Source organism: Mobula hypostoma, chromosome 9, assembly GCF_963921235.1.
Source record: "Mobula hypostoma chromosome 9, sMobHyp1.1, whole genome shotgun sequence".
NCBI classification, from domain to species: Eukaryota; Metazoa; Chordata; class Chondrichthyes; order Myliobatiformes; family Myliobatidae; genus Mobula; species Mobula hypostoma.
Window position 1 is genome coordinate 49570835 of NC_086105.1, and position 14075 is coordinate 49584909.

The following is a 14075-nucleotide window of genomic DNA, read 5'->3' on the forward strand; positions in this document are numbered from 1 at the left end:
TTTAGATTTAATTTATTATTCACAGGTTCATGGAAGGTCACCTCCACAGATGCAGTATATTGCATTGTTTCTTTTTCAGATTGCTGTTGACATACCTTTCTTTTGGTGGTTCATTCAATCCGTAAGTAGTGAATTTTGTACTGAGTTCTCAGAAATTAATACTTTAATTTGCTGTAATGAAACAGCACCATAGTCCTGCTTTGAAGTTTCAAATGATTTCTCACATAGTAAATTAATTATGAGGACAAAGGTAAGCCTTTATATAAGAAAAGAGTAAGAACGCACATTTTATCAGAACTTGGAAAATTTAACTACATGAGGAATTGCAAATTAAAATTTCTAAATTGGACATTACATTGCTTGGTACACAGGAATCCACAAGCATGGATCCAAAACAGTTTTCTCTCACTCTTTTTCACTTTACAGATGGTGCTTAACCTGCTGAGTACTTCCATCACTTTCTGTTCTGTATTTTGAGAACACAACAGTTCCCCCTGGATTCTGTGCGTGCAATGCATGTTCGCTGCAATCCCAAAGTAGATGTATCAGGTTTACCACTAATACTTTTTTGACCATCACTTTGGCAATTGTTGCAGTGTTTGATGGGTGACTAAACAGATGCTAAGAACAATGGACCCTGTTTATAATACTGATATGTGTGTTCTACTAGTTAGGGAAATTCAGAATGCAAGTTCATCCAATACAACCTCATAATAACACGAAGTAAGCAAATAAAGTTCAGCATAATGAGACAAAGATCCATGTAATTGCCATGCTCTATAATGATCTTCCTTTCAGAGCATTCTTCCACTTCCTACTTCACACTGTTCTTAAAGCTACTTCTTCAACAGAATAATCAAGTCCCAAAGTTCTTCAACAAAGAATCATGAAAATCTACCTAACAGTATAATGCCAAGCAGCTAATAGAACAAAGTCAGAAACATAATGGATAAACAATTCATTTCTATGGTTGCACAAGGACTAGGAAACTATCAACTGTGGATACAAATCATAAACATGAAGATTCTACAGATGCTGGGAATCAAAAGTAATACATACAAAATGCTGAAGGAACTCAGCAGGTCAGGCAGTATCTTTGGACAGGAAAAACAGTCCATGCTTCAGACTGAGATCTCTCATCAGGACTGCCCAAAATGTCGTCTCTTCATTCATCTCCATAGATGCTGCCTGAAGTGCTGAGTTTCTCCAGCATTTTGTATATGTTACTATGAGTACATCGTCACACCCACCATTGTGAAGGCCTTCACAAAAATAAATTAGCAAGTCATTATTGAACTTTTAGCCTCAATATTATGGAATTGGATCAAGTTGTATAGAAGCTTTGTTTTCAAATGGATTAAAAAAACATTTCACGGTTCAGACAATTTTTAAATCAAGTTGTGTTAACAAACTTGATGAGAGCTTGAACCAAGATGTGTTTTTTTATAGTCAACATGTAGGGAGTCATACTAAAGATGGGGTAGTGCTCAACTTGATCTTAGGAAAAGAAATTGAGCAAGTGGAGAAAATGGCTGGGAGGGGAAAAACACTTCAGGAACAGTGAATATAATTCTGTAAGGTACAAAGTAGTTATGGAATGGGATTAGAGTAAGGGGTTGAGACAGGGTAAGGTTGATTTCAGTAGCAAATGAAAGGACATGGTGAAAACAGGTTGGAAACAGAGGCCTGTGGGTAAAAGTGTTTTTTAAAACAATAGTAATAGTTCAGGACCACTGAGATTTTGCAAGGGTGAAATACAAAGATGGCAAGATTATTGAATCTTGGGTCCCAAAGTATCTTGAAGATTTGAACAGAAGAAAAGGAAAACATATGGTGGATCTGGACAACTGGGACTGTGGAAGCCTCTCAAGGAATATAAAGAGTATGGAAGAGAACTTAGGAGGGCAAAAAAGATGCATGGTAGGTAAGATCAGGAGAGAGTGCCAAGACATCCGGAACAGGTGGATAGACAGTAAAAATATTGGTCCTTTCAGGGGTGGAAAGGATCATCCAAATTTCTACATGAATTACTTTTCACTTCTTTAGTGAATATACATGTCAGAATCTTTTTCTCCCTAGTAGGAGTATCAAAAATAAGAGCATATAGGTTTAAAATGAGAGGGGGGGTTTTAAAGGGAATTTAAGGGACAGATGCTGCTTGACGTGCTGAGTTCTTCCAGCACTTTGTACGTGTTATTATGAGTACATCATCACACCCACCATTATGAAAGGCTTCCCAAAAAGAAATTAGCTGTGTTTGATATCAGGTATGTGTCCAAAGGTGGCGGTGGAGCCAGGTGCAACTACTATATATATTCAAGGCCGCAAGGCATAGATAGATGTGAACCTAACGCAGAGCAATGCGATTATTGTACATGGGATACTAGGTTGCCCAGGTTGTGGTGGGCTGAATGGCCCATATTGTGCTGTACCACTATGACTATAAATTAAAAATGTCGTACAATATTTGTTATTATTGACTTAAGTCATGCTTTACTTTTGCATACATATCATATTAACTAGACTTGTGCTATATTAACTGAGGTGTACATGGTGAAAGGAAGGAAAAGCAGGATAAGATTCAAATGCACACTTTCAGCATGATGTAGTCCATGATAGCCACACGGGCTAAGTATTAGATAAATTCAATGTCACCCCTTGAAGGCACCGCCATTTGGGGGAGGTGGAAATGAGGGGAGTGCAGAAGAAAATTTTTTATTTGGTGCTCAATGTGCTTTGGCCTAGGGTCATGAAACTCATTCAATCTATGATCACTTATCATATGGATACACATTCGCCCTTATGAATCTTCTCTACGTAACACTTGGGTACTGTCTCAGTAGCTTTAGGAATACTGTTAAACAACACTGGGAGACTCATCCATTCATAGCAGTGACACATCCACTTAAGGGACCTGTAAGTTCAGCAATACTACTTCATGAGCTCAAATGAAGGACCCAATAGATTCCATTTTTTATAGTTTATAACAAAATCACTAGATAGAGTTTTGTGGAAATGTATCATTTGGTTGGCAGACTACAAGTACAGAATTCAATTCAAACATTTAATTCAATTTTTATCATTTAGGTTTCATACCTTGGAGTAAGGATTTACCTCAAACATCTGATCAAAATGGTTAATCATTACAAAGAAGCAGAGAAAACTTATATCCTTTGGATTTAAATCATGGTGAGCAAATACCTATACTGCTCAAGGAGCTACATGGACACACTTGTGACATACACGTTTTGGGAACCGTATCACTTTTGTTCACAGAAACAAGGACTCCAAAAGAAAAATGGAAATCTAAAGATTGGCCAAAGTCTTTCCAAAGGTCTGATGCACAAATAAGCAATGATAAAATACTGTAAATCTTTGACAAGTCAATTATTAATCCAAAAGGATTTGGTAATTAACCAGTAACATCTGGTGCAAGGTTCCTGTTGTGATTTAAACTCTGCTTTTCTCAGCTCGAGAGAGAGGCAAGATCTAGCAGTCAAAGTTTCCTGGCTGCTAAAGAACTTAAACAACTACATCCATACCTTCAGTTTAACTGGGAGTGTTATTCAGATACTAAATCCCATAATTATTCAGTAATGGAAGAACATACTGTTAGATATCTATGACCCAATTTTTGATACTTTTTATACACTTACTTTAATTAAATAAGATGCTGATTACCATTTGAACAGCTTTTCAGAAGTTACTGGGCAATGAAAATCAATCTTGGTCTGACAGCAGCATTAAGACACGCAGGTATGCACACACATTACAAAGAAGGCACAACAGGGCCTATATTTCACTAAGAGTTTTGAGGAGAATTAGTATGTCACTAAAGGCACTTGCAAATTTCTAGAGGTACTGTGGAGAGCATTCTAACTGGTTGCATCACAATCCGCTGCAGAAGGGCCCCGCACAGGATTGAAAAAAATTGCAGACTCAGCCAGCTTCATCACGAACACGAGCCTCCCCAGCCTTCAAAAGGCAATGCCTCAGAAAAGTGGCATCCATCATTAAGGACCCCCATCACCCAGAACATGTCCTCTTCCCATTGCTACCATGAAGGTGGTGGTACAGGAACTTGAAAATACCCACTCAACATTTCGGGAACAGCTTCTTCTTCTCTGTCATCAGATTTCTAAATGGACAATGAATCCAGAAACACCTGCACTATTTTTCCTCTCTTTTTGCATTACATATTTAATTTTGTATATATACTTCTTTTTGTAGTTTATAGTTTCTCTATTGTTATGTATTGCAATAAACTAGTGCCACAAAACAAAAAAAACCATGATATATGCCAATGATATTAAACCTGATTCTGAGGTTTGAGGAATTTCATTCATGTAAATTGCTCACATTAATGCAGTAATAGTGAGAACTGTGAAAAGGAACTAAAGTATTACAATTGATCACAGATGATAAATTCTAAAACAATCAACACACTATACATTCGTACCAGGATTATTTCCTGGAGGTCTTGTTTGAAATTCATCAGCATACATGGGTCTGTTTGAGTACAGGATTTCCTGCTGAGACTGCTCTTGTCTCATCTCTTCTCCTGGCCGCATATATCCAGAACTGAATCAAATATAAGGAAGAAATTAGAAACAAACATTTAGCAATACATGCAAAATTCTTGTTCGGTATTTTACACAAAAGGAGATAAAGGATTATTTATTACTAAACTTCCTAAACAAATGCTTTAATAAAGGTTCATGATTCAGTAAAAACTGGAATTAAAATGCTGAATCATTTGTACTGGTTCACAATTGGACAGCTTATAAACATGCAAGGGTTAATTTTACTTCATGGTGTGAACTCCATGAATTTAGAAGACAGATGAAGGAGTTAAGTATCAGCTTGCAGTTAAAAGATAGTTTAGAAATGGGCTTCTAGTACACATACCCTACAGTATTCTGCTGCTGATTCTGTCTACTTCTTGTCAGCTGCTGCTAGTGCACAGAAAAGCTGGATAGAAAGTTTGTGCAAGGGGCAACATGCTATCTCCTGGATCTGAATTGGTTGACTTTGACTACGGTTACTTCTTGGGGAAAGGTCACTGTTTTCTGGATCTTCTAAAATTTAAAACTCATTATATTGCATTATTTAAAATATATTGTTCTTTTGCCAAGGAAGAAGAAATTAGTCTGTGTATGAAAGCTTTTCAGCTTGCTTGTTGTTTTGGATTGGAAGAATGCAAAGGGAACTGTAGTGAGGAGGTCAAGAAGATTTTTTTTCTGTTGTGCAAGGCTTTCCACGCACTGAGCCATTAAACTGGAATGGAAACATCAGAGGTGAAACCATGAACCGTTGAGCAAAATTTGGAAAATTCCACTTGGATATCTTTGATTCTCATGTGCCAAAGGGAGAGCACATCAGACATTAAAAGGTTTTATAGTGTGATTAAATTTCCTTGGATGAATGGCTGTCAGCTCTCCTAGCTTGCATTTTCAAACCGTCTTGAATCAGGGGCTCTGTCTATAAAAAAAATGACTGACTACAAATGAGTTTATAAGTAATGAATAAAAATAATGCTGGGATTGAAATACATGATCTGATCATGGACATCGAATGGATCGTAAATATGTTTGTTATGGGAGACAGATTGCTGTTCTTCGGGCATGGCATATGTTTTAATTGCATTGTAAAACTATGTGCTTTATTAGATCATTAACCTTCTGAAGGATCTCTCTGCATGCTGTCTGAATGACAGCAGCAGGGAAAACCACACAGTTGGTGTGAAAAATGTGTCAGAGGGTAAATAGGCAAACATAACAATGACCAACACAACTTAAAGGACAGCTGAGGTTAACAAGAGTTAAAAAAAATCTCAACCTGTACTGTGTTTACCTACAATTGTAAGCAGAGTTACTGCACCACCTTCATACCTAGCAACCTACAGAATTTGGATCAGTAAATATAATGAACAGAGAAACATGATCATCTAACACATCCTTAAATGTTATACTTTTAAATTATTTGGATACCTTAAAATATAGCACTTAAGCTATCAACTTGGAAGATCCTCAGTTTGGCTTTCTCCCTTTAGTAAGACAGCTTCTCAAGATACATGCTCCAATTGCTCTACTTCATGGACAAGGCTTTACTGAATTGAAACAGTAAAGGTTGAGGTGACTTCACTTGCATGCTTTAGCAGTGCTCCTTATTATCTCATAAAGTGCATTTGTTCGTATCTTACCTGTGCAGGTGGCTTGCTGCAGATGGCTGATTTGATCCTGTATCTTCATACCTCTGTGGACCAAAGAGACAATTTTATTAGTTAAATGCTAACCTTGATTCTTCCAATTTTAAAAATGATGATCACTGCCAAAAGTAGCAAAGGCAGACTAAATTAAGCAACAATGCATGAAAATTGGTGATATTTAATCAGCCCCTCCACTTCTACTTCCAGCATTAGATTTCTCCACATTACTACTGCAATATTATCAGACTGTTACCAATGAAATCAAGTTCAACAAACCCTGCTCAATGTAGCATTTTATTATTGCTCGTTTAGACACTAAAATAAATTGCTGTTTGTTGTCATAATGGGACCATGGGGCAAGTAAACTGCACAAATAACTGCAGGAGTTTCATCTGCAAGCTTGTGTTCTTTCAAAGACATCAGTACCAGCATTAAAGTAATGATGTTATGGGCATCATGGTAAGGTGCATAGAGAGGCTAGAGCTCCATCCATTATAACCAATGGAAAACAAGAGTGTAAGAATTTTGGCACTGCCAGGAGTTAATAGAAAAATCTAACTACAGCTAAGTTATCTAACACACATTTTGATCAATAACTTCCCTTTCTGTTTCAGTAGACACAAACACCCAACAGAAAAAGCTCTTTTACACTAGCAGAGTCAGGTTTTGTTATTGGAAAAGAAAAAAAAGGTTAGAGAAAGGAGAACTGAATGTTATGGATTGCCTTAATCATGAAACATCGTGATTTAAAAAGCCTGTAATGAGACTTCTCACAGACTTTTTGTGGTTTTAAGGGACTCACAGATTTTATGACGAATGTTAGATTCTATGTCCTTTGATCTTAGGATTTAGAATGAATCACCCTCAGAAGGTTGAAATGGAAAGTTGCCATCTTAAGCAAGATCTCATTTGAATTGAGTACATACCCAGCAAATAGTACCTGGCAGCTCAAGACTTTTCCAAATATCGATTCATCTCACTAAGATCAGTGCCTCTTGAACACTGCTAACTATATTTCATTACCCCAATGATTAAAATTTTGGATGAAAATAAAGTCAAAATAAAATATGATGGTATGATGAAAAGAAATGAATATCATACTGCTGGGACTTCAGCAGTGCATGCACCATGGAAGTGTTTACACATGTTTGAACACACTTGTGTGGAATGATTTACATGTTACATACCGTTACATATGGATTGCTGAGACTCTGGGGTTGTTCATACACTGGAGTCCAGTGGTTGTTAGCTGAAACTTTGGTTCCCCTGATAGGAGTGCTGGTGGCTGGCTGACCATGGCTGACTGCTGATAAGACTTTTCCAGGACTACCTGGAGCTGCCAAAGCAAATGCATCATCCAGCAGAGAGTACATCTGCTGCCTTGCCTCTTCAATGGATGGCTGTGGCGGGAGATATGGTGGGGGGGCAGGAGGGGGAGGGTGAGTATGAGCTGGAGAGTGAGGTCTAGGCTCCGGAGGCAGGTCAGGGTCCGACTGTAAAATACAGAACCAGATCAAGATTAGGTCACTGGAGTTGGGGCAATGAAAGGAGATAACGTAAAGGTCAATTGTTCTGTGGGAATGCTGTGGGAAGGTGGTTAACATTGTATTCCTACCCAGTGTTAGATCTTTTATTTAAATTGTCTTTTCAGAATCAAGCATTAGCATTTTCATAATTCTGTGAAAGAACAAGGAAGCAATCACAGAAAAATTATGTTCAAAAATTTATTAGTGGCATAATCCAGAAATCCGGTTCAATTAACCATTTAACAAGTGTGCTAGCTGGAGTAATTTCACGGTTAGTTGGAGCTTCAACAAGCTGTGCCATGGAGCAGCAAGATGCAGGCTTGTAATAAACAGGCTAATTCTTAACTAGTTCCAAATTCAAAATATTCCAATATGAGGTGGCGTAAAATGAAAAGCATTCAATGTCAACCTCACAGACTGGATATTTTACTGTAGGCTGGTCGAAAAAACTCTAGATATAAATAATGCAGCAATTTAGCTTCCTTGAAAACAAAACATTTTTCACTTCTGTTCAACCTTTCTGCATATTGGGTCAATTCTTCCATACTTGGGCAACAACTTGAGAATCTGGTGATCTAGTAAGGATTGTGCAGTCAATCATGCTGAAATTATTCATTTTAAGTGGTCCCCTTCCTCCCTACACACTAGGTATAATGTGCTTTATACAATCATTTGAGTAACACAAGTAAACTCCATCTACCTCATATCTACAAAGACTGAAATATTGCATTTTCTTTTCAAATTCTAAATGAAGATGATTGTGTGCATTTATCTTTCCAAATTAACAGACACACTTTTCAGCCAAGGTCTAGAAAAATCCACTGTAGAGCAGTGAGGGGCATGAGAACATTTCAACTCTGACATGACGAAGGTTGGATATAGGCTTCCCTCTTAATTTACCTACAAGTCCCCTGTAGGTGGTGTTACAGAAGTAGTTAGGGTCCAAAATGTATCCTTGGATGTTTTCTGGTGCTTTATTCGAACAAGTTATGAACAACCCAATAACATTCATGATAACAAGCAAAACATCTTAGTGGGTCAGAAAGTGTGTAAGTATGCAAAGGGATATTGGCCTATTCACTGACCAGGCCAAAAGGAGCAACTACAAAGTGATGTGGGAAAGTAAGAGGGAAGAGCGGAATAGAACTAAAATAATTGCTTAAATGAGAAGAAATTACTAAATGTCGGGTTGGAATCTGGATGTGCTGGTTCATGAGATTCAGAAAGTAAACATGCAGTTGCAGCAAGTAATTAGGAAGCGGTAGTTTGATCCTCACAGCCAGCAATCAGAGAAAAAACACACTGCTGATATTGTAATTGACTATGGCAAAACCTCTTTTGAACTTGAATGCAACCTTTATGTTTATAGTGAAGAAGACACATTGTGGAGCAGTTTCACCGGTTTGAATCCCAGGCCTTGATGAAGAGGTGAACAGGTTGAGTTGATACTTATTGAAGTTTAGAAGGGACAGAGAGTACTGGCTGAGAGGAATTTTTCTCATGCTGGAGAATTCAAACTAGAGCTGAATTCTCAGCATAGAGGTGAAATATTTAAAGTTCAGATGAGAAGTCAATGGGGTAAAGATTTCTCTGCCTCAAAAAGTTATGGAAGGTTATTAGTTATTACAAGTGGTAGATACTTGGATAAGCAGTACTGTAGAACTCAAAATCTGGCACCCTTGGGACTGGCAGATATTAAAAGGAACAAGGGAATGGAGCCCGGGTGATTTAAAAGTATGCTGGAAAGTGAGTCCGAGTGAGTTTTAAGCTGGGATTCTATGGACCCCAGGGTGGGAACTGGTGGTTTAAAGAGAGCACAGGAAACATCAACCACTTTGCAGAACAATCAAGACTCTTTGTATAATTTGACAGCAGATTACTGGAGCTTGACTGAAGTGGAACATGGGATCAGATGGGGCAAGTACAAAAGCCCCAGGATTAGTCATAATATTGAACAGTGAGGCAGGTTCATGGCCCTTACCACAAGTCATGGGCATCTTGTATTCCTAAGAAAGCAGCTGAAGGCACAGTGGCCCAGCCAGTAGAGCTGGTTCCTCACAGTTCCAGTGATCATGGTTCAACTCTGAACTTTTGTGCAATGTGGAGTTGGCAATATTTTCCCTATGACTCTGTGTTCCCTCTGGATGTTTTGGTACTTTCCCCACATTGCAAAGACACAGGAGTTGTAGGTTAATCAGCTCCTGTAAATTACTCAACTCAGGAGCCCAGTTGCCCAGTTCAACAACTTAGGAGGCGTTCTGATAAAGAAGGACAAAAAAATAGGATTCATGTATGATTAGTGTAAATGCGTGCTTGATGGTTGGCATTTTGACTCTCAGTTACTTAACAGGAAACAAGAGAACAGTGGAGAAACCAAAAAGCTTGTCAAAGAGAAAAGTTTTGAGGTGTAAAGTAACAACTGTGTTGCAGCTAAGTGCTTGTTTACTTATTTGTCTGAAAATAATGCAAGCACTTCATAACAATGAGAGAAAAATTATTGATAAGACTTTTAAGAAAAAATTGCAGACAATTATGGTTCTTCTGTGCTTACAACATAGGCTGCATTGTTCACTCCAGGTGGCTTCTTGTAGGTCCCATCACTATCCGTGGTTATCAGCCTGTCCTTTTCTGCATCTGTCATGCTGCCGTTCACCTGATGTCTCCGCCTCTGCCGTGGAGATCTTTTGCCACGATAGCTGAAATGAATGAGACCAAAAGATCCACTTGGGATCAATTTATTTGTAAGCACAGAGAGATTGAGGAATGCTCAAGAATCATGTAGAAAATGTGATGCATCAATATATACCCTCTTTGCAGCTTGATGTTATAAAAAGACCACCTGCAATTGTAAATGGATTCTGAAAGTACAGATTTGAAAAGATAAAGAACACTGCTGGTTAGTGAGGCCAGTCTGATGGGAGGTAGGCCAATTGATGAGGAAAGGAGAGGAAGATCAGTGCTTAATGTGGCTATCTTTGGTATATGCATCACTTTATTTCTGCCTATGCTTAATCTACCATAACAATGTGGAATGAAGAAAACAATTAATACCGGTTCTGTTCACGTTTTCACGAGACAGCCTACAGGGCCAAGGTCCAGCACCTGGCCGTGTGGTGTGCCGACAACAACCAGGAGACCAAGGAGATCATTGTGGACTTCAGGCATGCTAGGAGCCACACTCACATCCCCATCTATATCAACGGAGTTGTAGTGGAGCGTGTAGCAAGCTTCATATTACTTGATGTCCACATTTCCGAGCATCTCACCTGGTCCCTGAACTCCTCCATCCTGATCAAAAAGGTGCAACAGCGCCTTTATTTCCTGCGGAGCATCAAGAAAGCTTAACTCTGTCCCAGGATACTGATGGACTTTTACTGCTGTGCCATTGAGAGCATACTCACCAACTGCATCTCAGTGTGGTATGGCAATTGTCCCGTATCAGACTGCAAAGCACTCCAGCGTGTGGTGAAAACTGCCCAGCGGATTATCGGCACCCAATTGCCCACCATTGAGAACATCTACCATAAACGCTGCCTGGGCAGGGCGAAAAGCATCATCAAGGATGCATCTCACCATAACCATGGACTTTTTACTTTCCTCCCATCCGGTAGGCACTACAGGAGCCTCCGCTCCCGCACCAGCAGGCACAGGAAGACCTTCTGCCCTGAGGCTGTGACCCTGCTGAACCTCACATCACAGCGCTAAGCAGTACTGCACCCATATTGTACTGTCTCAGTACTTTAATATTTGTGTGCTGTAGCACTTACTTTTTATTCACAGTTATTTTGTAAGTAACACCATTCTTTGCATTTCTGGTTAGATGCTAACAGCATTTCATTGGCTTTGTATGTGTACTCAGCACAATGACAGTAAAGTTGAATCTAATCTAATCTAATATTTTATTCATTATATGTAAGATAGTTTTATTGATGTATTCACTGATGTTAATTTCATGTTCACTCCCGGTCATCATTTAAATCCAGTTTGTCCCATTTCAGTGGTAGTGCAAGGTACAGGCCAACAGTGTGCTCCTCTCCAAAAATAAACCTGGGAACTTTAAAATATTAACTTAGGTAAAGATAGCTTGAAGTTCATTTATTTAAGTATTTATTCATTATTATTAGAAGGTTCTTTTTCAAGATGACTTTGTAATACATATCTTATACGCCCACCTTTTCCTCAGTTCCACAGGGACATCTGCACTGGGATCAAGGATCCTGTCAATATGAACTTGAGCTCTGCGGTAGACTCGGCGTCGCTCCTTTGCTTCAATGGTACCAACTTCATCCATGACGGGGAAGTCATAGTGTCCTTTCCTTTTAGCACGGAGTCTGATCTTATTGCGATGATGTTCAATTTCAGATTTCTGTCTCAAAGCTCTCTGAACCTAAAGTAGAAATGGGAAGATATTGAATTTTGTATATCATTCTGGCACCTTTGTGGGGGCTTACCAAAGGACAGCAGAAGCAATTTTGGAGTTTCAACTAACATACACAAAAGATAACCAAATCTGGTTTAGTACTAGGAAGTAGATAAGGCGCTGGATAACTTTGTTGGTTTACACATCAGATTTAAACACAGTGAAGCATAGTGGACTTTCTATAGCATTGACTGCAAATTTGAGGGATCTAAAGAAAAAAAACAGGTGAGCAATCAGTTCACAACTACTCATCATCTCAATAGGCAAATAAGTGAGTACTTTATTGGTGATTAGTGAAAATGAGTCAAAGATAATGATAAGACGAGGCTTTGTTTTATAAATATAAAGAGAACATGCTCATAATAGAGAAAGCATTTTTTTTCCTTTTCTCTATTGAGATATATATATATATATAAAATTAGTATACTATTATTTTATCTTATTATTTTATGTTTAAATTGCACTGTTTGTATCAATTTTTTTCTGTATTAATATCTCCTGTAATTTCTAACAGTGTATTACTGCTTATATGGTTTACCTTTTGTATACTTATTTAATAAAAAGATTTAAAAAGAAAGAAAGGGAAAGCATGTGTGCACACGTGACCTCTTGTGAGAGTGAGAAAGATAGAGATACAGGTTGAGCACACCTTATCCAAAGTTCTAAAACCTCTGAAATTTGAAATCTTTTTGGAGCACTGGCACGATGACACAAATGGAAAATTCCACAAGGTGCTTGGAAGGTTCCCAGGCAATGTGCAGCTCCTTGCACACCACAGACAGTTCTAAGAATTGACCTCACATACGTAATGAACAGAAGTTAATGAAAAATAGAAAAACACTGCATAAAGTGAAAAATTAATATCTTGATTGTGGAGTGTAAGAGTCAATTCGTCAGCATATGCTGCTTTATGGTATGCTGCTCATGAAATAAGCAAATCTATCATGATGAACTGAAAATTGAAGGTAATTGCGAACATTCAGCATGCTGGTTGCATAAATTTAAGAAAAGGCATAGTATTTTAAATTTTAAGTGTCTGCTGATCACCAAGCAGCAGAGGACTTCAAAGGGTTTGCCAAGATTGTCGCTGATAAAAATCTAACACCAGAATAAGTCTATAATGCTGATTATTTTTATAGTACACATAAAACCTAAAAAAAATTATATATATATATATAGTGTTCTGCAACTTCTTAATCAAAGCACGTCACTGTAGATTGACACTGAAAATGTACTGTTCGTTTTCGTTCAAAAACTGATTCTCCTGATGTTGCTGTGCTGTTTTTGTTACCCTGCACACATTATATTTTCATTATATTGATGGTACGTAATATAAATCATTATATAAATATAATTGCAAAGAAAGCACAACAGTAGCTCTACTTCCTCAGGAGTTTGTGGAGATTCAGCATGTCATCAAAAACCTTGGCAAATTTCTATAGATGTGTGATGGAAAGTGGGCTGACTGGCTGCATTACAGCCTGATATGGCACCACCAATGCCTTTGAGCAGAAAATCCTACAAAAGGTAGTGGATTTGGCCCAGTACATCAGGGGTAAAGCCCTCCAAATCACTGAGCACATCCATATGAAGTGTTGCTGTAGAAAAACAACATCCATCAAAGATCCTGAACACCAGGCCATGTTTTTTTTCCTCACTGCAGTCATCTTGTAGAAGGTACAGGTCCCTCAGGACTCGCATCATCAGGTTCAAGAACAGTTATTGGATTAGATTAGATTAGATTCAAATTTATTGTCATTGTGCCGAGTACAGATACGAAGCGAATGAAATGCAATTAGCATCTGACCAGAAGGGCAAAAGAACAGTATTATTTACAAAATAACTGCGAATAAAAAGTGCTACAGCATACAAATATCAAAGTACTGAGACAGTCCAATATGGGTGCAATACTGCTTAGCAC

The 14075-nt window shown here is 38.2% G+C and overlaps 1 protein-coding gene across 1 annotated transcript in view; it reads right to left on the reverse strand.

The window, feature by feature from the left end:
* Positions 1–14075, reverse strand: part of si:ch211-1e14.1 (UPF0606 protein KIAA1549) — a 280906-nt gene that overhangs the window by 22690 nt on the left and 244141 nt on the right. The window contains exons 14-18 of the mRNA XM_063059529.1: positions 11907–12121; positions 10286–10430; positions 7396–7701; positions 6203–6255; positions 4460–4581 (exon numbers count right to left, since the gene is read on the reverse strand). Coding sequence (XP_062915599.1) covers positions 4460–4581; positions 6203–6255; positions 7396–7701; positions 10286–10430; positions 11907–12121 — 841 coding nt within the window. The remainder of the gene's footprint in view (positions 1–4459; positions 4582–6202; positions 6256–7395; positions 7702–10285; positions 10431–11906; positions 12122–14075) is intronic.